We start from the raw sequence: 25147 nt of genomic DNA, 5'->3' as shown, positions 1-25147 counted from the left end.
GTCCCTGTGGTATGCAAAAAAAAAAAATTTAATCCCTGCAGTTAAATTCCACCCATTGACTTAATGGATTCCGTTAGTATGTCACGTCACATTCAATAAAAGTATGACACATGTTATATTTTATTTATGACTTTTAAAAACGAATACAGGACAAGAAGAAGAAGAACAATTTTGATCTCATCTGTATTCCGATCTCTTGGACACTGGTTAAATGTGGCCCTCTCATTCCTTAGGGAGTGAGAGGGGCAAGGGGATTTCCTTTCCACCCTCCCTCTAGAGACTTTGTGTCTTGGGGCGTCTTTGGCTTTACGAGAGAAAGCCCACCGGAGAAAAAAGTCTTTCTCTTCCCGTCCTAGATCATATTCTAGTAAGTCCACAACGATATGGTCTCTCAGGTAGGGCACAACACAATAGTTGTTGTTCTCTTTTCTGTTGCATAGGCATAGATGGGGTTAGGGGTGTCAACCCGGTCCGGTTTCCCGGTTTTTGGCCTAAAACCGGAACCGGAACCGGGGTACCCCGGTTCTCAATTTTGAGAAACCGGAACCGGAACCGGGACCCCGGTTAACCGGGGTCCCGGTTACCGGCCGGTTCCGGTATTACCCGGTCCGGTAACCGGTTTTTTTTAAAAATTGATTTTTGGGCTTATTTTAGGTATTGGGCCTAAAATAAGCCAATTTTTTTTTTTATAAGTTGGCCCATTTTTTTTAAAATCTATTAGTTTCTTTGTCTAAATTAAAGGGGCTTTGTTGTGATTGTTCCAAATAATTAAAAAATAAACCTTAAAAAGTCCAAAAATCCTAAAAAATCATTATTTTTGCCTATTTGAGCCTTAGACATAAAAATTTAATTTTTTAAAATACCCTAAACCTAAACCTAAGTGTAAAAAATATTAATATATATATAATATATATATATTAATATATAAATATAATAATATATAAATATTATTAAATAAAATGGAAACCCGGTTCCGGTATTCCCGGTAAAAACCGGGTACCAAAAACCGGTACCGGAACCGGGGTACCCGGTTTTTAGATTTTTCAAACCGGAACCGGAACCGGGACCCCGGTTTCCCGGTTTCCGGTTTTCCGGTTTCCCGGTTTTCCGGTTTTCCGGTTCCGGTTCCGGTTCCCCGGTAATTTTTGACACCCCTAGATGGGGTAGGCAACTAAAGCAATCAACACTTGGAAACAGGACCACCCATGTTTCCACTCTTTGGTATACAAGGTCTGCGAATCCTCTAGCTTCCAGCCTTCCTCCCCTCCGTCAAGGCTATGGGCCAGGAAAACGTGGGTAGGCTTTTTAAAAGTATGTTACCTGTGTTTGATGTGGAGTAAATCTGAGGTGAGAATATTAGTTGGCATAATAATATGACATGAAAATTCAAGTATGCCTTTTAAAAGTTATAAATAAAATATGATATGTGCCATATTTTTATTGGATGTGACGTGACACATTAACAGAATCTGTTAAGTCAATTAATAGAATTTAATTGCAAAGACTAAATTATTATTTTTGCATACCACATGGACTTCTGAGTTCATTTTGATATTACAGGGAGTAAATTGTAAATCAGGTAAACCACATGGACTAATTTTACATTTTTTCCTATTTATCAAGAAAATCCTTAACTAAATGAAGGAAAAAATAATAATAATAAAGACTTAAAAGAGCAATCTTATTGGGCTAGGTAAACTCGGAAAAAAAAGTAGCCACATTCGATTCGTTACCCATTTTAACCGGAAAAAAGAAAAAAGAAAAAAGGAGGCTATCTACTACAATTTGTTGAGCACTATAGCTCAACAATGCATAAATTAAACTAATTAATAAAAAAATCAATTTGATTTTCTCTTCTCTTTAATAATAGCAAACCTGGATATAAAGAATGAATTTTTTATAAGAAATAACAAAATTAGATACCTAAAATAGTCCACTGAATTAACAGATTTCCATAGTGTGACATGTTATATCCAATAAAATTATGATACATGTCCTATTTTAAGTCAGTATCACATTAACGAAATCTAGATTAGTTAATGTGAAGACAGTCTCCCTCTCCCGGCCCGAAAGTTTTATTTTTATTTTTTAATACTCTCTAAGCCAATCAACTCCATGTAATTGATTTCTAAACAAAGGAAAAGAAAAGAAAATGGGACTTGTGGGCTGTTTTGGAATCCTAACCAAAGACTTGTTCTATCAATATTGATTCTATGATATTCCAATCAAATAGTATCTCCCCCTTCTATAAAGTATCAATGGAAGGAAAGTCGTGGATTTGATTTTGTATGATGCATGAGTTCTGCTCGCTCCAGGAAGTTAAACTCAACAAGAAAACTATGTGTGAACAATGTGGTATTCACACATAACTTAGACACATCCTAACAATCCCCTAAAAAAAAAAAAGAAAAAAAAAGATTTTTATATTATTTAACTTAACATGATGTACATCACGTTTGGTCAGAAATATATATATGCCTCATAAACTACTATAGTTTGCCCCCTTTCACTCCCTAAAACTTGATTTAGATAAGGTTTAATAGGCCTTTATTTATTTGTTGCCCACCCTTAAAGGCAAGCACTTTAAGGGTTTCATTTCATTGTATAATTTATCCACTTTTGTCAAATAGTCAAAGCAGGGTTGCATGAATATTTATCAAGAAAATCCTTAACTAAAGGAAGGAAAAAATTAAAAAAATAATAATAATAATAATAAAGACTTAAAAGAGCAATCTTATTGGGCTAGGTAGAACTTGGAAAAAAGTAGCCACATTCGATTAGCCATTTCAAACAAAAAAAATAAATAAAAGGAAGAAAGAAAATCTGTAGGCATTATTCCAGAATTTAGGATATCAATCACAACGTTACATACCTCATTCCTATAGTGCTCCAATGTTTTTGGAAAAAACCAACGTGAAGCCATCCGGCCCCGTAAAAGCAATGTCTTTTATGGGGCCCATTTGAAGGAGGGCATCACTTATTTCACCTTTTGAGAATTCTTTTAGTAGTTCTACATTCATGTCCCTAGTTACCCCCAAATTAATGTGTTGAAGGCATTGCTCCATGTCTCCAACGTCCCCAGCAGAAAATAAGTAGGAGAAATATGTAACAAATGCCCATTCCACCTTCTCGGGAGTAGCCCACACCTACCCCGTGTCATCCATTATTTCACCAATAAAATTTTTCCTCCTCCTTTCATTAGCACATTCATGATAGTAACGTGTATTTCTATCTCCATGTTTAAGCCATGCAACTTTTGCCCCCTTACTCCAACGGACATCTTCTTGATCAATCAGAACTTGTAAATCCTTCATCAAATTTTTCCCCTCCATACCCGAAGATCCCCCTTCTCTTCTTTGGAGAGTCAGTAGTTTCTTCTTCATGCGATTGATGGTGCCCAAGGGGTCTCGCAGGGTTTGCTGCCATTGCAAAAAATAATTTTTACAAACACTTAATTTTGCCTCTAAGCTTTCCCACAAACTGTCTTGCGGTGGAGCTTCACCCCATGCACGTTGGACCACTTCGCCATATTCCTCTTCAAGGGCCCAGCTAGCTTCGTACCTGAAAATTTGACCCTTTTTTCTCATCCCAGATTTTCCATTTAGTAGCATAAACACAGGGAGATGGTCCGATCCCAAGGCAAACTCCACCCTTAGTTCAGCTTCAGAAAAAAGATCCCTCCACTCCTAATTCCCCCCCCCCCCCCCCCTATCAAGCCTTTCTTTTCTTTTATGAAATCCTCATCCTCCCGACAATTATTCCAGGTGTATTTAGGCCCCGAGAAGCCTAACTCCGTTAAATTACACTCCTTCAAAGCTTCCTGAAAATTCCACATATGGCTTCTGCTTCTTGTATTCCCACCCCATTTTTCGGATGGAAATAAAATTTCATTGAAGTCCTCAATGCATACCCAAGGTAAAGGTGAAAAATGTGCCAAATTTTTTAGCAAGCACCATTATTCATGACGTTTACCCACATCTGGTTGGCCATAGAAGCCAATAAACTTCCATGGCACACTATTCGGTCGGTTGCGAATCACGCCATTGATATGATGCTGACTATAATTTTGTATTTTTACATTGATCTCCTCACCCCAAAGCAACACTAGTCCACTACTCCTACCAATACAATCCACCACAAATAATCCATTGTAGTCAAGTTTACACCTAATGTGCTCCATTTTATTTTGACGGACCTTGGTTTCCATAAGGAAAACCAAAGTGGGTCTCTTCTCCTTTACCAAATGGCTCAGGGCTTTAACTGTTCGGAGGTTCCCAATTCCCCGACAGTTCCAACTTAGAATTGTCATAGCGGTCGGCGGGGCTGTCCCGCAGCTTTCGCCACTCCCGATCCAGAAACATTTGTCACGTACCACTAACTTTCCGTCCCTTCTCAACAATTCGACCTTCTCCCCCATGTCCCTTTCTTTTTTTAGAAACTAGCGCATCATCCTTTTCCCCATACTTCCTTTTCCAAGTGACCAATGCCTTCTCAGGATTACGGGTTGCTTCTTGGGCAGCTTTGACTGTCTAGGCCACATCTGCAATCAATAGGCCAGGGTAAATAGATCCGCCTGGGCTACAATTCTGACCCAAACTTTCTTTTGTTTTCCTAGGCATAAAAACCCCTGTATTACCCTTTGTCACGTGAGAGTTTAAACCTTCAAAAGAATTTTGAAATTCTCCCTCCAGCTCACCGGTCTCGCCTAAAAGGGAAATTTCCTTATGCGACAACCATGATTCACTCCCACGTTTCCTATTGTGATCACTTCCTTGCAACTCCGAATCAGCTCCATTATTTCCTCCCCCAAATCCATCTGTTTCTATCATATCCCCCATAATAGGAGCGCCATCATTAATCCTGTGATCGTCGCCACTGATTATGCTACCTTGTTGAAAAAATTTGCCAGGTTGGCTTGCCGGAGTCTCTTCCCCGGACTCATCCATCCCCCTTGTTGTCTCCGGTTTAGATTTCTTCAGATTGTGATTCCACGTACTGGCCTAGAAAGACCTCGCCTGTCCCGGTCTAAACTTATGCCTCACTAGATTTCGATCGCCTCTCCGGGTTGGTGACGACGCCCTCAGTCCCGAACCAAACTTAGCAGGCTCCAGATTTTTCATGCTACTCTTCTTCTGACACCCCCGCCTTCCATGTCATATAACGCCACAATATTGGAAACAATACTTCGGAAGCCTTTCATATTGGAAAGCGATCCATGTTAATTCCCCTTCCAGCTTCCGCTTGCATCCCCCAGAAAGGGGCTTGGATAAATCTAACGAGATTTTAACTCTTAGGTATTCCCCCCAGCCAGTATCAACCTCTCCCACATCTCCGACAGTAGCCCCAATTTTCTTTCCCTCTTCCCTGCCCATGCAAACCAGTGGCAGATGGAACATTCGTACCCAAAACGAGGCTCTATCGAATGCTATTTTTGACGGCCATCAAAATCTTCCACCAGGAACAAGTCACCTTCAAACACCCAAGGTTGACCCTCAAGAACCTTCTCCTTATCCTCACTGTTTTCGAACTTAATCAGAAAAAGGTTTTCGCCCAACACTTTGAAAATAATTGATTCCAAAGGTTTCCACCATTTCAACAGTGAATTCTTGATGGTCTCCTTGCTTTCATACCTATCAGCAAACAATTTTCCCACTACACATAATTGACCCCTGGTCGCTACCTTATACACTTCCTCCTTGAAAACTTTGACTTCCTCATCTTCTTCCTCTAGCAGTGGGTGACAAGGCCATGGATTGGGCATGTCTCCCGCCATTACTTCAGTCTAGAAAAAAATTCTTTCACATGCACGTGATCCTCCCTCAATCTTCAAGAGACGAGGGAAACAAATCCTTCTCCTCTAGGTTAAACGCCTAGCGAGAAAACATCAGAGTAGCATCTCAAATTCTCTCTTTAAACAAAAGGTTTTCAAATTCTCTCTTTGTCTCCCATTGTTTAATTTTTTATTTACCTTTTCTTGCTTTCTGTTTATATCTTAGACAATTAAAAGGTATGAATTTTATTTGTAATATGTATTTTGGCTTAGAGGGTGCTTAGAGTAATATACGAACCCACACTATAAATCACAGTATTACGTACAGAAAATCACGATAATCCATGATTTTAATCATACAAATCATCATACATTGGATCCATTGTATTTTCAATATAATATTCTTAACAAACATGTTTATTGTATTAATTATAACATATATAGAGACAATGAAGTCTCTATTGTTTTATTTAATTAGATATTATTATCATCTGTCAACTCCCCCTGCTTCAAGTCCCAGTGCAGATTGAAGTTCCATCAGCACGGTAAAGGGTGCAGCCCTTTCCAGCCAAGCAGCAATTGCAGGCAGTAGGAGTAAGGTGCTCATTGCCCGAAGATGGGCAGGTCATATACGCTATATCCGCATAGCAAATTCGTGGGCATATCTTTGCACTCGCAGTTTCTGGATTGAAGCTCAGTAGAATTGCACCTGGTCATCAATTTGATGAAGATAATAACATTTGAGAAACTTTTGTATGTAATTGAAGTTTATTACTTGACTTACAAAAAATAAAACAAAAATATTAATAAATAACTCAAAATACTCAAAATTACTTTGATTTCTTTGTCGCATCAAAAGAAAGGAAAAAAATACAAAATTAAGAAACAGACGGAAGAGAAGATAATTGAAGAGGAGTGGGAGCTTGATTACCACACAAAAGGAGAAGATGTATTGCACCAACTTTGTTGCCAGCCATATTTCCTGTCTACAAATTTTGAGGTGTTAACGCTTAACATTGCATATTTATAGAAATCCTTGAAAGAAGAGTTAGAAATTAAAAAAAAAAAAGTTTGTACATTCAATATTATTAGCTGCAACATCTATCTATCTAGCTAGGTGTGTAAGGAATTGAAGTACCAAAGTCAAATTTGAAATAATCAAGTGTGGCTTCATTCAACATACACAGCTAATTACTTATCAAAAAAACATACACAGCTAATTAGAGGTGACATGATGCATATCTTAATGGAGGAGAATATTGTAAAAATAAAAAAAATAAAAAAGGAAAAAATAAATATTGCAAATTACTAAAAGAACCTTAGAAGTCAACAGTGGCGGAAATTATATTAATATATATATAAATGATCAAGTTCCTAATAATTTCCTTAGATATATGATGATTTCTTACTTAAGAGCAATGCTTCTTTTCATTGAAATTTGATTAGCTAGCTTCTTTTAGATTTGTCCCATCGTGTAAAATAGCTTTTGGTCGATCTGCTTTGATACAAGCATGCGAAACTAAGAGGCTTGAGCTAATTGGCCAATGTTGTTACTGTGCACAATAATTGATGAACAATATAGAATCAAAAAGAGATAAATTAAGAGAGTCGAAATACAAATTTAACGTGGTTCGACAATTTGTCTACGTCCACATAGAGGCGGCTGTATTTTTTACTCTTAATGATTTAAGGTATCATACATATATATAGAAAAACTCTAAACCCTATTTGTACGGACTTATTAAGAAAATCCCCAAAAATACTCCCGCTCCTGTCTATTTGGCCTTCCACTGGTATTAATATGAGCTACCAGTTCCAACAGCGACTAATCTAGATTAGTTAATGTGAAGACAGGCTCCCTCCCCCAAAAGTTTTATTTATTTATTTTTTTTTTTTTAATACTATCTAAGTGTCTTGTTTATATGATTTTATTTGTCTTATTATCTTTTTCCTTACCTGTTTTATTTTTTATTTTTTTTAATACTCTCTATGCCAATTGCAATAAACTCCATGTTGATTTCTAAACAAAGGAAAAGAAAAGAAAAGAAAATGGGACTTGTGGGTTGTTTTGGAATCCTAACCAAGACTTGTTCTATCAATATTATCGATTCTATGATATTCTAATCAAATAGTATCTCCTCCTTTTATAAAATATCAGTGGAAGGAAAGTCGTGGATTTGATCGATTTTATATATATGATGCATCATGCATGAGTTCTGCTCGCTCCAGGAAGTTAAACTCAACAAAGACAACTATGTGTGAAGTGAACAAGGTGGTATATATTCACACATAACTTAGACATATCCTAACAATCCCTTAAAAAATATGAGTTTTATATTATTTAACTTAAACATCACTTTTGGTCAGAAATATGCTCCATAAACCACTATACTTTGCCTCCGCTCACTCCCTAAAACTTGATTTAGATAAGGTTTAATAGGCCTTTATTTATTTGTTGCCCACCCTACAGAAAGAAAACTTGCACCCTAGTATAGAAGGCAAGCACTTTAAGAGTTTCGTTTCATTAAACCACTGTACTTTGCCTCCGCTCACTCCCTAAAACTTGATTTAGATAAGGTTTAATAGGCCTTTATTTATTTGTTGCCCACCCTACAGAAAGAAAACTTGCACCCTAGTATAAAAGGCAAGCACTTTTAAGAGTTTCGTTTCATTGTACTATTTATCCACTTAATTTGTCAAATAGTCAAAGCAGGGTTGCATGAATATTTATCAAGAAAATCCTTAACTAAAGGAAGGAAAATAATAATAATAATAATAAAGACTTAAAAGAGCAATCTTATTGGGCTAGGTAAACTCGGAAAAAAAGTAGCCACATTTGATCGATTACCCATTTTAACCGAAAGAAAAAAAAAAAGAAAAAAAAAAAAAAGGCTATCTACTACAATTTGTTGAGCACTATAGCTCAACAATGCATAAATTAAACTAATTAATAAAAAAAAATCAATTTGATTTTCTCTTCTCTTTAATAATAGTATACGTGGATATAAAGAATGAATTTTTTATAAGAAATAAAAAATTAGATACCTAAAATAGTCCACTGAATTAACAGATTTCGATAGTGTGACATGTCATATCCAATAAAATTATAATACATGTCCTATTTTAAGTCAGTATCACACTAACGAAATCTGTTAAGTTGGTAGACAAAATTTGACTGTAAGGAATAAATTATTTTTTTGGCATACCTGAATGACCTCTTAATTCATTTTGATACTACATAGAGCTAATCGTAAATCGGGTAAGCCAAAGAGATTGATTTTACATTATTTTTTTTCCCAAATTTAATTTAGAGAAGGTGATAATATTGTGCATTCAATATTATCAGCTGCAACATCTATCTAGCTAGGTGTGGAAGGAATTGAAGTACCAAAGTCAAATTTGAAATAATCAAGTACTGTGGCGACACATGATGCGTATCTTACGGGAGGAGAATATTGTAAAAATAAAAAAGGAAAAAAAATATATTGCAAATTACTAAAAGAACCTTACAAGTCAACAGTGGCGGAAATTATATTAATATATATAATGATCAAGTTCCTAATAATTTCCTTAGATGATAATTTCTTACTTAAGAGCTACGCTTCTTTTCATTGAAATTTGATTAGCTAGCTTCTTTTAGATTTGCCCTATCGTGTAAAATAGCTTTTGGTCTGCCTTGATTCAAGCAGACGAAGCTAACAGGCTTGAGCTGATTGGCCTATCGATGACAAATCTAGATTAGTTAATGTGAAGACAGGCTCCCTCCCCCAAAAGTTCTATTTTTATTTTTTTAATACTCTCTAAGCGTCTTGTTTATATGATTTTATTTGTCTTATCATCTTTTTCCTTTCCTGTTTTTGTTTATATTTTTTATTTTCTTAATACTCTCTATGCCCATCAACTCCATGCATGTTGATTTCTAAACAAAGGAAAAGAAAAGAAAATGGGACTTGTGGGTTGTTTTGGAATCCTAACCAAAGACTTGTTCTATCAATATCGATTCTAATAGTATCTCCCCCTTCTAGAAAATATCAATGGAAGGAAAGTCGTGGATTTGATTTTGTATGATGCGTGAGTTCTGCTCGCTCCAGGAAGTTAAACTCAACAAGAAAACTATGTGTGAACATATCTTAGACATATCCTAACAATCCCTTATATATATATATATATATATATATATATATGAGTTTTATATTCTTTAACTTAACATCACGTTTGGTCAGAAATATATATGCCCCATAAACTAATATAGTTTGCCCACTCTCACTCCCCAAAACTTGATTTAGATAAGATTTAATAGGCCTTTATTTATTTGTTGCCCACCATTAAAGGCAAGCACTTTAAGGGTTTCATTTCATTGTATAATTTATCCACTTTTGTCAAATAGTCAAAGCAGGGTTGCATGAATATTTATCAAGAAAATCCTGAACTAAACTAAACCAACAAAAAATTAAGAAGATAAATTCAGATAACAGAAATTGAATAGGAATAGGAGCTTACTGTACAATATGAGAAGATATATTACACTAACTTTGTTGCCTGTAATCATATTGATTTCCTCTATAATTTTGAGGTGTTAACGTTGCATATTTATATATAGTACTTCTTGGAAGAAATTAAAAATTAAAAGTTGGTATATATATTCAACTCTTCAACATCAATTAGTATGGAATCATCCAATACATGGTTTGGATCGATGTACCAAAGTCAACTTTGCAAGATGCTTTTGAACACTAATTAATTATGGCGATGATCAACATGTTAGAAGCCAACAATGGCGGAATATATATCCAAGTTCATCATTTGCTTAGATAATAAATCTCCAACTTAAAAACAGCTGCTATTTTCATTGAAATCAGATTAGAGTACTCTATTTGATATATATATATATATATATGTGTGTGTGTGTGTGTGTGTGTGTTAGTTAATTAGTCTATTTATGTGATTAATAAAGCCTAATAATTTTCAAATAGCTTACTCTTTTGGTAGTTCTTTTTCTTCTCTAAGAGCACGTCTTGTTAATATGCTTCAATATTTGTCTTATTATCTTTTTCCTAGTCCGTTTTTATTCTCTTTACTTTTCTATTTTATCCGGATTCTTCAAGATTTGATACTTTTATAAAACGCCTACTTTTTTTTTTTCTTTTTCTTTTTCTTTTTTTATCAAATAATGATGGAAAGCAATGCTTAGATCAAAACATGTTAGAATGTAAAACATATTCATAATCTCACATTCGGAAACATTTAGCTAACATTTTCCTTGCTCTACTTTATTTTTACTTTGCATTTTATAATTTTGCTAGGCGTATTCCTCTTCCTAGCACTTGGTTGTCGAGCGCATTCCTCCACCTGACACGGGATTGCTAGCTAGCCGTATTCTTCTTCTTAGTGAAGAAATTAATAATCAAATAAATAAATAGTGGAATAAATAAAAATAAAAACAAAAATTTTTATATGAGTTGGTCTTACCTACGTCCACTTGATAAAGCCTAAAAGGCTACATTTGGCTATTATTAATTCATTAATATTTTTACACTACATGAGACTTCTATTTATAGGAGAATTGGGGTAAATAAGTATAATTAACCTGGTTACAATAAATCTTATAAAAGGTAAGTACCGTACAATATCATTTTAATATACTTCCTTTCAATATAGGAAATATATTCTCTAACACTTAGTAATTTTTGATAAAATACTTGCATGTGTAATTAAAACAAAGTTGATGTGGTTGGAAATTTTAAATTTTTTATTTTAAAAAGCGGTTAGCAATTATTAGAGTTATTAACCACTAACCGCTTAGGCAGTAAGTGAATTTTGCTAACCGCCTAAGTGTTATAGTTAGCGGTTTTAGTCATTAGCCAATAACTATTAACCGTAACCGTTTTTTCATCCCTAATTGGAATTGAGGTTTTACTTACAATTTTTGGCTAATAATTAATAATATCCTTTCACCTAAGCCTTAATTCAGTCCATAGTGACTCATACTATGTATTCATATGCATTTATGTTCGGTTTATTAGTTAAATTTTGTTCCTTTCGAGAACCCTAAAACTTCTCTCATACCAAAATAGCTTTTTTTTTTTTTTTTTTCTTATAGTCATAATTTTTCATATATAGTAGTCCTGTTCAAACAGACTAAAAAACGAAATTCCAAACAAAGCTCTCTGAACCTAGCTCGTTCGAGCTTCGTTCGAACGGGCTTCAAATGCAACTTCGACTGGTAATTAACTAATAAATAACCTGGAGTGTTATTACTATCCCTCATAAGTGAGATTTGCAGAGAAAAAACTGGATATATTTTTTTAAAAATAAAAAATAAAAGTAAACTATTACCACTAGTAAGCTAATTAATTAACCAAAGCAATCATAAATTATCAACACACATGATCTCATAACACATAATAGTAGTGCGCATCTATGGCTTCCATAAGAAGATCCTAGCTAGCTAGGTAGCTGAACATACTTCACACCATATCAATCTATATACGTGAGGTGAGGTTTATTCATTTTTAATAAATTTAAATGTGATCTGGTGTCTTTGTTTTATTTTCTTAAGTTGTATTAAATTGATGTGTCAATTTTTCATTAGAGTCACAAAAAGATGGATTTGTGCCACAACCCCATAGAAATTATTCTCTTAATATATTTGTCATATTTCATATAGTTAGAACTGATGTGTTGGAGAGTGTGCTTAAACAATATTGAGCGAGAGTTTTTGTTAATTAAAGTATCTAACATACTTGAGAAAATTTTAAAGAAAGTGAGATAAGAAAAAGTTTCCAAAAAAAAAAAACACAAAACACAAAAAACAAAAAGAAAGAAAACACTTTGAATTAACGTGATTGCACGCATAAAGCACAAAAGGCTAAATCTTTATTGTACAACATACCAAACCGGTAAAGGGTTTACATAGGAAATGATACAATAGTACTGTAGAAGTACTACAAGTGCAAAATATAGGTAATACAAATACGAACAAAATACGACAGTACAATTAATTAATTGTCTCTATGTAACAACACACAGACAACTTTATGTTGCAAACCAACCAAATGTGAGTAGAAGCAAACGTACATGTCCATATCCATCCATGGATCCCTTGATCAAGTGGCAGTACATATTCGAGTTCCAGAAGCAGTGTAAATGGTGCAACCCTTTGGAGCATAACAGCAATTGCATGGCGGACTAAGTTGCTTAGCAGTACTGGTGGCCGGAGATGGGCAGATCATATACCCTGCATTTGCTAGGCATGCATAAGGGCATACTATTGCGCTCACACTTGCAGGATTCACACTCAGTAGAATTGCACCTACTCATCATAATCATCAACGCAACACAGCATTTGAGAAACTATTAATTGTATGCTAAACCAACAAAGAAAGAGAATATGAATAGAGAGGACAACAGTATTTGGAAAGGAGTAGGAGCTTACTGCACAAAATGAGAAGATATATTGCACCAACTTTGTTGCCTGTAGCCATATTGATTTCCTCTATAATTTTCAGGTGTTAACAATATTGCATATTTATAGTACTCCTTGGAAGAAAAATTAAAAGCTCATGGTATATATATTCAACTCTTCAACATCAGGTATGGAATCATCCAATACATGGTTTGCATGCACCAAAGTCAACTTAATTTGCAAGATGCTTTTGACACTAATTAATTATATATGGCGATGGTCAACATGTTAGAAGCCAACAATGGCGGAATATATATCCAAGTTCTTCATTTGCTCAGATAATAAATCTCCAACTTAATTAAAAGCAGATGCTCTTTTTCATTGAAATGGGATTGGAGTACTCTATTTGATATATAAATTTGTTAGTTAATTAGTCTATTTAATTATGTGATTATGATTTATAATTTTCAAACAGCTTATCACTTAATTTTCTGGTTCTTTTGCTTCTCTAAGAGTCTTGTTGTTAATATGCTTTATTTGTCGTATTATCTTTTTCCTCATCCGTTTTTATTCTCTTTTTATTTGTCTATTTTATCCAACCTCTTCAAAATTGATCAAATAGAAAAATAAACTCATTCTGGAGAAGCAAAGCTTGCCCACTCGATCTATTGCTTAGACGTGGAGTACGTATATGACTTGTCAATGGCTTAAAACCATTTGAAGAAAGATATCTTAGTTTGGATGTTGAGATTTTCTTTAAGAAAAAAATTATTTATTCCCCAAAAATTCTTATTCGAAAGAGCTATTATATGGCTTTCAAAATATATAATATTCCAGTTAATCAACTATTGATTCAAGTGATCGTATGTTTTGGCCACAAGCAAAAAGTTTCGCAAGATTATTTACGTAATTAATTTGTGATTCTTAACAAAAGTAAAGAAACTCATAAAAAAGAGTATTATAATCTGACAGTACAAGATTTAATTGTCTCTATGTAACAACACACAGACAACTTTATGTTGCAAATCAAATGTGAATACAAGCAAACATGGTCATCCCTTCAAGCGGCAGCCAATTATAATTGCTTCTTAATTTCTTATAGCTTTTATTAAAGTATATGACAATTTTTTTTTTGGATGTTGAAAGCATATGACTTAGTTCAAGAGACATTAATAAAAAAAATAAATAAATAAAGTCTCTAACAAAAAAATATTATACCAATAAATTATACCTCCTCACTTGCTTAAGAGATATATATATATATATACCAATTGAAATCTTTGGAGAATTATATTAATACACGAGTTTACTACCAAAACTTACTTCTCAATTACTTAAAAGCTTTTATGGAAGCCTGTGACCTAAATCAAGAGGTATTGCTTTAAAAGAAACAAGTCTCTACACTTAAAAAAAAAAAAAATTGTCAAATTTTAATTTGATAGAAATTAATTAGTATTCTTATATCAATGAGTTATACCTCTTCATTTTTTTTTCAACAAATACCAATTGAAATATTTGGAGAATACACAAGTCTATTGCCAAAACTTAATTTGTAATTACTTGTAGCTAATTTTGGTCTGGAAGGAAGCATGTGACCTAGTTCAAGAGACACATTACTTAGGGGAAAAAAATAGTCTCTAAATTAAAAAAACTTCCAAAATTATTTACTATGCTATGCTTAACACAAAAGTTTACCATTTCACATCTCACAAGAAGTGCAAAGTTAATGTCTTACACGTCAATGTGAAGCAACATGACGGAGGCTCGTATGGCCATTATATTATTACAAATATTTTGAATAATCATTTGTTTTTTTATGATAATATAACCTTTTTAATGTTCTAAACATATGGTTATTTATATTTTTATTTGATGATCTCTAATTGTTATATCTTTTTGCAAAAGGTAATGAATTAAGTGAATTGTTTACATCATGCTTTGAATTCAATTCATTCCTATTGGCGTTTCAAATGTCTTACCATAATTTATAAGAATTATTTGTTTTTACTTTTATGATTTTTACTTTGTTACGGCCTTACGTACGTGTATATATCCTTTTTAACCTTTTCAAATCACTTCCATTTGTAACTTTAATTGTATATAGTACTTTTCCATAAGAGGATAACTTCTATAAGGAGCTGGTGTAAACCAGTTCCTTTGTGCCCACCAATTATAATTGGACAACTAAGATTATCACACCAAATCAAATGAGGTGAAAAACACCGGATTAAAACACCAACTCCCATCATCCACAAATCACAATACCCTCATTTTCCTCCTCTTCCTCTCCCTCTTTCTCTCTCACTAGCGGCGCCATGCATCCGAGAAAAATAATAATTTTTCTCCTCAAACCCATAAGCTAAGAACTGGAATTTTCTCCACACACTGGATTTTGGTGGGTTTCTCTCCTCAAATCAGCTAAGAACTTCTCCCGGTGCTCTCTCTTTCTCTCTTGCCGGCGGCATGACAGAGATCTTGCCGGAACCCAACCTCTCTCTCTCCCACCGGAACCCAACCTTTCTTTCTCTCTGGATTTTTGTCAAATAATCTGGTTTTAGTGTCAAATAATCTGGTTTTAGTGTCAAATTATTTAGTGTCAAATAATTACTTAAATGTCTGATTTTTTCTTACATTATAAATTGCTTCTTTAAACTAAGATCATTAGTGACCAAATAATTACAAGCTACTTTGAGGTTGTGTTGGCAGGACATTGTAATTCCTGCAATTGAAGCAATGGAAAGAAGAGACATTAAAGTTGTGATTGTTTTCAAAATCTTTTGTTGATCTAAATGGCAGGGCACAAGCCTCCAAACAAGAATATGTCAAATTAATCTTGTGGTGTCCCTTAGCAATATTGATGTTCAAAAACGTTGACGTGGAGAAAGCACTGGGCAGCAGAGAAATTTTTTTCTTTGCTGCCGGTGTGTGTCTGTGAGAGTGAGAGTGAGAGAGGGCAGCATGGGTTGGGCTCTGTCATCTTCTCCGTCAAAATTTGGGCTGTCCTCCGGTGTCGTCAATGGCAAGCTCTGGGCTGGGTTGCACGGCGCCGCTGGAGAGAGAGAGAAAGAGAGAGGGAGAGGGAGAGGAGAAAAATGAGGGTTTTTGTGGATGATTGGAGTTGGTATTTTAATCCAGTGTTTTTCACCTCATTTGATTTGGTGTGATAATCCTAGCTGTCCAATTCTAATTGGTGGGCACAAAGGAGTTGGTTTACACCAGCTCCTTATAGAAGTTATCCTCTTTCCATAAATGTAGAGTATGATTGTTTGCGCTTCCATAGTTCCATAAACTCTAGCATTACGCCCCTCCAAAAAAAAAAAAAAACTCTAGTATTACATGTTTTTGCACTCTTTTCAATTTCAAGCCAATAGTTTCTTTCAAATTACAAGTTAAATAGATGCTTTGATCTAATATCTTTCTTGTAATAGATGCCCTTTCACTTCTTTTTAAATTGCTCTTTGCTATGAGCTACTTAACTCTCTTTTAAAATCACAAATTATTTACGTAAATCATCTTGTGAAACCTTTTGTCGGTAGCCAAAACATATATATCACTTGAAGCAATTATTGGTTAACTGGAATATTATATATTACAAAAGCCATAATCCTTAAACAGCTAGCTCTTTTCGAATAAGAAGATTTGTGGAAATAAAGAAGTTTTTATTTTTTATTTTTTATTTTTTAAGAAAATATTAACATCCAAACTAAAAATACTTTTTTTTTTTTTTTTTTTTTTTTTTCAAATCGTGTCAAGCTACACATTTGTGATGGTGCTACAGGGTCTAATCCTTATATATTGTTTCTCTATTTACATTCTAAACAAGAAAATTTTCAAAGTGATACTAAGAAACCGATGGCCTAGAAATCTCTGCAAAAAACTATGATTTTACTAATGGAGTTGATTATCCTTGGAATATTTGAAGCTCAAGCCAATGACCTTAATCCTCCATTTCTTTATCCCACTTCACTCTCCATTCATCTTCTTCAATCTTCTCAACTTGGCAATGATGACAGACTTCATTGCGTTGAAAGCACAATTGAAAAATGCAAAAATATAACAAATCCCATTGGAATGGGGTATTGTCTTCATAATAATTTTATCGCTTGCATTGTTAGAAGGATTGAGTTTCCGACCAATCCTACCAAAGTTGGTCGGGCACAAAAATTTCTTGCCAAATTTGGTCGGAATGAGAAGGAATTTCTTGCCGAAGTACAAGTGAAAGAATTTCTTGCCAAAGTTGGTCGGTTTACAGAAGAATGCGAAAGGCTTTGCTTCATGGATGAGAAAGTTGTTGGCCATCAACATGCATCTTGTTTTGTACATTGTCTTGAAAGAAATACTCGCATTTGAGATGTCTCCAAGGTGAAATCTCGGCTTTCATGATGAATTCGCACACTCATGGGCAAGATGTCTTATGTAATACATACTTATCAATTTTCTCTCCTCCAAAGTTATTTGCATGTTTCTTTTAATAAGCGCATGTGTACGTAACTTCTTTCTTTCTTTCTTCCTTTTTTTTTTTTTTTTTTTTTTTTTTTTTTTAACAATCTGTAATCCAAATGTTAGTTGGGAGTCTCATGTCACCATTGTCTGATTTTTAGTCCTAGTTTATTAAGTTGTATAACGGTCGATTAAATATAATTATTTAAAAATAAAATTTCTAGCATTACTTTATATATATATAAATTAATATTTGAAGGAAAGTATTTTGCAACAAACAACCACCGCAAAATGTAAAAAAAGTCTTCAAAGGCATGCATGTGAAGAAAGCATCCCCGACACCAGCGGCCAAGGCCTTCCCATGATGAGAAAATTCACTGGAAGGCCTCAAAATTCAAGAGAAAGTTTTCTACAATTTTACGGAATATAGGGAGATATGTTACACATCATTCTTTTAACCATCTTTCAACCTTTTTTTTTTAACAAATTTAATAGATCCACGATTGATTTGTGGACTTATGTGGGTCCTACAAAAATTCAATGATAGATTCATCCATTCACTATATGGAGATAGTTGAAAGATTGTTGAGATAATGATTTTTATCATTTATCGAATATAGGAGTTTCCGCTAATCACTTAGGGGTATTTTGGTTAAAACGTAATAATATAAATTAAAAAGTCTATTTTTTTCCCTTCAAAACTAAACTTGTGAAGGGGTGAAGTTCAAATAATATAAATTAAAAAGTCTATTTTTTTCCCTTCAAAACTAAACTTGTGAAGGGGTGAAGTTCAAATAAATAAAATTTTGTGACCAAATTGGGGCCCCCAAATATATTGCCAGTAAAGTTGTTGTTGTTGTTGTTTTGGGTAGTGTACTCATCATTATTAGAATAAATATGGCCGAAAAATCATCAATTCTCGTCAAAGTGAAAATATTTGGGGGTATTATAGTTTTTATTAGAACTCCTTTATAAATTGATGTAGTAGTCTACATGACATTGCCACATCAGCCATAATCAAATAAAATTATTTAATGGTTAACAATGATAAGTATAACGTGAACTATTATGTTAGTTTGTAAAGGAGTTGTGACACTTATTTTATCAACCACAAGCAATTAAATTTACATCAACAACCTAGAGTTAGTGTTTGGTTTGCGTCTTGTTTCCTATGAGAACAAAATGTAAGTTGCGGGTGCGACATTAATAATTGAAAACAAGTGGCACCAACAGCTTGTGTCATGTGTGCACAAACTTATGACACAAACCAAAGCCTTGATTTAGAGTATGGCTTGCATCTTGTGTCATGTGCACATTAGATACAAGTTGAGGGTGCAACATCAGTAATTGGAAATGCGTGGCATTCGCAGCTTGCATTTTGTGAGCATAGGTACAAGACACAAACCAAAGCCTTGAACTAAAGTATGGCTTGTGACCGTATAATGCAAGTTAAGAGTGTCCACATTAATAATTGGGGATATATAGCACTCCAACTTGTGTCTTGTGTGAATGGACATTTCTGTTTTTCTCTTCCTTTTTTTTTGGGGGGGAGGGGGGGATCTCGAGGGATCGGTGCGGACAACAATAAATAAAATAATAATAACAATAATAATAAAGAAAAAAAGGATGCCTAACTCACTTTCACTCACACACATACCCTCTAAAAGCTTTGATAAGTCATTGAGGGACTCATTTATTGGTAATTATCAAGTAAAAAAAAAAAACATAAATAGACAACAAAATCTAATAATTTTTCTCTTTACCCATCAATTATAAAAAAGATCCCATCAAAACTCGTCAACACAAGTGCAATTCCAAACATGTAATTAATAGCAAAAGGATAACTAGAATCGCCCTAGCTTGGATCAATTCAAATATTATTCACAATGGACCGAACTCCCATCCGCAAGGTGAAGCGTGCAATTCTTTGGAGCTAAGCAGCAATTGCACTTTGGATTAAGCTTCTGTTCACCCGAAGATTGGCAAGTCATATACTCCACGTCTAAGCAATAGAGTGGGCAAGCTTTGACGACGCTCCTTGTCTTCTCCGGAATGATTCCCAGTAAAATTGCACCTTTAATTCACAAAAGAAATTAAGAAAACGGCTTCAAAAACTTATAAGGCAACTACAATCTACATTAGATCTGCTAATCTTTTTTATTAATTAATTACCCTTTTAACTCGTTTACTGGCAAGTGTTGTAGATGGCCGGCCCTCAGCCCCATCGGGATCCCAACAATTCCTCCGCCAGTATAAATTAATATTTGTATTTTTCTCATCATGAAGCTAAACAAGAAAGGGGAGAAAAGGAAAACTAATATGGATGGAGAAGAGAGAGCTGGAGCTTACCATACATAAGCAGAATAACTGTTACCCCAAAACTGCATTTAGCCATGTTTTTCTATCGTTGCTTGCTTTGTAGTGTTAAAATTTGTATTTATAAGAGATTAAAAATGAATTAAATTATTTTTGTAAAATTCAACTCCAATTTATCTATATGTCATCAACTGGACCCGTGTGTCCTGTGATATATGCAGCAATTATTGACTCGATCGGATTGTGCAGCAAAGATTGACTTAAATTGTTATTAAGTCAAAAGTCAACCTTTTGCTCTACAAGATAATTAATATAATGCGCAATTCGGTATTTGAGTTGAAATGGATTGTGACAATTGTATTAATTACAGCCGTTCTTGGTGGGAATTAATCATGACTATTGACTATGATAGTTATGTAAATATCTCAGTTTAATTTGAATTGTTGACCAATATCGTTTAGTTTAGGTGACTATGATAGTTGAGTGCTTTCAATGCGTATATATAAATAACGGATTTATTTTCAAGAGGTAGCTCAATTGCACATAACATTAATAGAAAGACAATTAAGTCTCTTTAGTTTTATTTTTAATAACATTATATATGATTAGTTTTGATGTCTGTTGCAAAACAAACGTCCCATTATTTGCAAAAAGACTATAATAAAACACAAGGGGGGATATATATATATAACCGGCCTTCAATTCCCATCACAGAGAAGTGTAGTATTGCTGCAGAGGTGAAGAGTGCAGCCCTTTGGTGCTAAGCAGCAGTTGCAGCCATTATAAAGCTTCTGGTCTGAAGAGCCACAAGTCATGTACTGTACGCACAAGCAACTCTCTGGGCAAACAGGACTCGCACTCACATTCTTCGGATTGAATACTCCCAGCAGAGTTACACCTAACAATATATATAATCATCAAAACACCTTTCAGAATTGTCAAAACGCACATAAACAAAGAAAATAAAATATGTAACAATATGTTTAACATAATTGTCAAAACACCTAATTAACAATATGTTTAACCGTCATTGTTCATCTAAGAACATAAACAAAGAAAATAAAATAAAATGAATGGCCTTAAATAACATACCAAATCCAAAAAGGAAATAATATATATATATATATATTTGAAGGAATTTATGATTGCATGGAAAATAGCCTAATATATAAAATATTCTAATATGGAAAATATTCTAACATCCTCTCAAGATCAAGTTTGAGTTTGGAAAGAAAATGAATTGATTTTTTTTTTTTTTTAAACAAGCACATGAGGAGAAATTTTAAAATATAATTAAATGATTAAATCAATCATTTCGTATAAGCTAAAAATTTTGGAATAACTAGTAATTTACACTATTAAACTAACATCTAAATGAGTATTAAAAATGTAATTAGTAATTAGTTTTGATGTCAATTTAATAGATTATGTTGGAAATTTTTCCTCCAGCGAGCTTAACTTTAAAAAAAAGAAAAAGAAAAAAAAAAGAAAGAAAGTAAAGTTTATAACAATTGGAGAGTGGTCGGAGCAATTACCACACAGTACCAGGAGAAGAACCACAACACCAAGTTTGCTGCTAGCCATATTAATTTTCCCTGTAAGTTTTGAAGTGTTAACATCCCATATTTATACTAATTCTCTAAAGCAAAAAAGCAAAATTAAAATTAAAAAAAAAAAAAAAGAAAAAAAAAAGGCATTATGTGGTGTAGGCACGCATAATAATAATTATGGTTGACACAGAGAATTTCATAACATCAAAGCTAGGAATCTACATGGAATGACTTACACGTTTGTTAAAGGTATTTGAAAATTTATTTTCAGCTGTATTTTTCAAACTTGACGGAAAAGAAAATGAATTTCAACTTGCTTGTATAATAATTAATAAGAACTCTTCTAATTAATCTTGAATAAATAAAGAAAATATTTTTTCCACATCTATTTTGGAAAACATTTTCTTACATGTACAAGTATGTCTATCTCAGGATTCAAAGTTTCATAGCAATACCAAAAATACAATGAAATTTGAGAAAAATAATCCTCTTCTCGCTTTTTGGTTTCTTTTTCTTTATTTGTTCATGAAAGATTTATCAATCAATCTAAACAATCCATTTTAACTGTACTAATGAGATGTGGGCTCGTGAGCTTGATAATGGAAGCCCAAGCTTTTCGTTTGGGCCTTAATCGTGGTCCTTTCCGACCTACTTACATAGTAGTCTCGGCCCGTACATGGTCGTAGCCCAAGCTTGGCCCTTCGCACATGGTTTTCTTTTATTTATGGGAAAAATGTAAAATCCATCATCGTGGTTTATCTGATTTGCAATTAACTTCATGTGGTATCAAAATGAACTCAAAGGTCCCTGAGGTATACCAAAAAAATAATTTAGTCTTTATAGTCAAATTTCGTTTACTAGCTTAACAAATTATGGAAGAGTGAAACGTTAGAGCCAATAAAATTGTGAACAGTATCTGTTAAATTAGTGGATGGAATTTGACTGTAAGGACTAAATTATTTTTTTGTCATACCTCAGCAACATTTGAATTCATTTTGATATCACGTGGAACTAATTATAAATCATGAAAACTACAAGGACTAACTTTCTATTTTTCCCTTTATTTATTTATTTTGGTAGTTTCTCTATATGGGTTTTGAGGCAAGGAAACAAAGGAGATCCTTGGAAGATCCTAAGAGGAGTATCTCTTAATGTCCTTTGAGCAGCTTTGTGTAATGTCTCAAAAAGGTAACACATATTACGTAAGATGTAATTTTGACTAGGAAAACAAACTAATCCCCGTTAATCATGGAGAAGAAAGCTCTCCCTCTCTCATTCTCTCTTCTACAATCACCCATCCTTCTGAGGGCCTAGCTTCCAACTACATAACTCTTCTGCAATTTCATTCAGGTAATTAATAAATCTTACATTTTCCTATTTTCTTTTTGGCCTTCTCATACTATTTTGTCTTTCTCTTTTTTAAATCATCATGTCATGAAGTGTCATATGCTTACCCTCTCCCTCATGTGCACAATCAGATAATACGTAAAATATTTAATTGAAAAAAAAGGATATGGTTTGAACTCAGAATTTCTGCTTTAATATCACGTTAAATCACCGATTTTTTATCATTTAATTAATACTTTAACAAAGAATTACCTAGAAACAAAGTGATTCCATGAACAGTAATTTGAGTTTGAAAAAAAAATTCTAAATTATAGACGGGGACATGGATGTTCTATGTATATTAAAACAGTTTGTCTTGTTCTAGAAATCAATATTTGTGGAATGTTTAAATGCCCCTCTTTCTGCATTTGTTTGTACTATTATACTTTCTTTAGTTACAAAAGATAAGTGTTGAATGATTTCATGAAATTCATATCTGTTTTTATTAATTAGCATCCAATTCTTTTTTGAGATGTTTTGGCCTCTGAAATGTTCATTATTTTATCTCTCCCCATAGTTTTTCAAGATTACATATTTTTTTTAAAGAATATTGACAAATTTTTGTATTTCTTAAAAAAAAAATAAAAGAAGAAGAAGAAGAAAAACTTTCCCTGTTAGAAGGTTAAAATTTTCTTGAAAGGCCCATGCAGAAAGGTAGTTAATTGAACTAACTTCCTAAGATGACAATATTTTTGAATAACAGTCAATAGGAAATTCCTAACAACTGAATTTTCTATATTTTAATGCATTTTTTTTTTCAATACTTTTTTCTTGCAGATTGTTACATTTGATTATATTCCTTACGATAATTTTTTTTAAGAAATTTCATATAATGCTGTGATAATTTCTTTTAGCTGTTGTAAATAGATAATTATCAGTTGTGTAAATGCATGCTGCCTGATTTTGTTGTGTGCTTATCAAACTTCTTCCTTCTGTAGGCTAAGCTTGCATAGCTCCTACATATATATAGATGGATTCCTTGAAAGGACAAGGAAGCATTCAGCTGCTGTTAACTGCAGAGCAGGAGGCCCAACACATTGTTTCCAGTGCTAGAAACTGTAAAATCTAAATTCAAATGTTCATTCTCCAAAATCATGAACTTAACATAAGAGTTCCATAATACTAAAAGGTTAAACTGATTGGAAATTGTGAATTAAATCATTTATTCAAATACTTCCTCTAACATAGAGGCTCAAACTCTCCATACCATGTGAAATTACTATTTATTCCAAAAGTTTATATGGGTTGAAAATACTGAATGTAAATCATTTAATTAACATTCTTAAACATGTCAGTGTTTTAAGCTCCCATCTCACTTTTCTTCTTTCCTCTGTTCTCATATGGATTCTCACTTGACGTTACATGTCAGTGAAGATAGCAAGGTTGAAGCAAGCAAAAGAAGAAGCTGAGAAGGAAGTGGCACTATATCGCTCTCATATGGAAGCTGAGTTTCAAAAGAAAATCTCTGAGGTATAAATATCTGTTCACTGCTGTCTTATTGTTATAACTTATAACATATAAGAACTGTTGTTGCCATCAACCCGTGTCAATCGCTTCAAGGCCGTGCCATTTCGTGTCCATCCATGTTGAACCGTGTGTGGGTTAAGAACTCGAACAATCAATCTCGTGGTATTAACCAAACGAGTCGATCATTCGAGCTAACCTTTGCAGGCTTTGTCAACCACTTTTTGTGCAAGCAAAACATGAGTTTTTGTGTTTAGCTTGATTTGAATCTTTGTTGTTTCTCGTATTCGGTTCTAATCTTCTTCATAGACAAGTGGGAGCTCCGGGGCTAATGTAAAACGACTTGAAGAGGAAACAGAAGGGAAGATTCAAAACTTGAACAAATCAGCATCAAGGATCTCCAACGAAGTTACTGGCATGCTCATCAAGTATGTCACAACAGTGAAAACCTGATATGTAAAGGTAAGTTGAACTATTTTCATCGATCATATGTATAGACTATAACTCCCTTTTCTATATATGTCTTTGAAGCCTTGGCTTTTGAATTAGTCAATATATTGAGTAAAATTGTATCTTATAGGAAGCAAAGCCTTTAACTCTTGCAAACCTTTCTTAAGGCCAGAGAAAGGAGACTTGCATAGGTAAACAGTCACCTAAGCTTCAAATTGTGAAAATGAATCTGAAAGCCACCAAAAAAAGAGTCTAAAATACAGCTTCTTCAGTTTGTTTATGGACTTTTCTACCTAAACCTCAATTTCCAGCATAAGCAGAAATGTTATGCAGCAATGGTATGGTTGTTGAGTATACGTGGGTAAG

The 25147-nt window shown here is 33.7% G+C and overlaps 4 protein-coding genes and 1 long non-coding RNA gene across 5 annotated transcripts; 1 reads left to right on the top strand and 4 right to left on the bottom strand.

The window, feature by feature from the left end:
- Positions 1–6093: 6093 nt before the first annotated feature.
- Positions 6094–6790, bottom strand: LOC132190491 (proteinase inhibitor PSI-1.2). Its single transcript, XM_059605498.2, has 2 exons — positions 6702–6790; positions 6094–6479 (listed from the first exon to the last, which is right to left on the bottom strand). Exons 1-2 carry the CDS (start codon positions 6745–6747, stop codon positions 6280–6282), a joined length of 246 nt encoding a protein of 81 aa, XP_059461481.1. The 5' UTR covers positions 6748–6790; the 3' UTR covers positions 6094–6279.
- A 6086-nt stretch (positions 6791–12876) lies between these two features.
- Positions 12877–13254, bottom strand: LOC148583541 (uncharacterized). Its single transcript, XM_088510423.1, has 2 exons — positions 13206–13254; positions 12877–13082 (listed from the first exon to the last, which is right to left on the bottom strand). The coding sequence occupies exons 1-2, from the start codon at positions 13252–13254 to the stop codon at positions 12877–12879; spliced, it is 255 nt and encodes an 84-aa protein (XP_088366549.1).
- Positions 13255–19375: 6121 nt separating this feature from the next.
- Positions 19376–20036, bottom strand: LOC148583540 (proteinase inhibitor PSI-1.2-like). Its single transcript, XM_088510668.1, has 2 exons — positions 19965–20036; positions 19376–19689 (listed from the first exon to the last, which is right to left on the bottom strand). The coding sequence occupies exons 1-2, from the start codon at positions 20008–20010 to the stop codon at positions 19493–19495; spliced, it is 243 nt and encodes an 80-aa protein (XP_088366794.1). The 5' UTR covers positions 20011–20036; the 3' UTR covers positions 19376–19492.
- A 392-nt stretch (positions 20037–20428) lies between these two features.
- LOC132190613 (uncharacterized) lies at positions 20429–21554 on the bottom strand. The gene is made up of 2 exons (XR_009441151.2): positions 21467–21554; positions 20429–20829 (listed from the first exon to the last, which is right to left on the bottom strand). It is a non-coding gene; the product is annotated as an uncharacterized LOC132190613 (long non-coding RNA).
- Positions 21555–23837: 2283 nt separating this feature from the next.
- LOC132190639 (V-type proton ATPase subunit G1-like) lies at positions 23838–24784 on the top strand. Its single transcript, XM_059605680.2, has 3 exons — positions 23838–23925; positions 24237–24337; positions 24641–24784. The coding sequence occupies exons 1-3, from the start codon at positions 23838–23840 to the stop codon at positions 24782–24784; spliced, it is 333 nt and encodes a 110-aa protein (XP_059461663.2).
- The last annotated feature ends 363 nt before the right edge of the window (positions 24785–25147 follow it).

Source organism: Corylus avellana, chromosome 9 (genome assembly GCF_965113065.1).
Source record: "Corylus avellana chromosome 9, dhCorAvel1.hap1.2, whole genome shotgun sequence".
NCBI classification, from domain to species: Eukaryota; Viridiplantae; Streptophyta; class Magnoliopsida; order Fagales; family Betulaceae; genus Corylus; species Corylus avellana.
The sequence above is the reverse complement of the archived record's forward strand: the minus strand, read 5'-3'. Positions and strand labels throughout refer to the sequence as shown.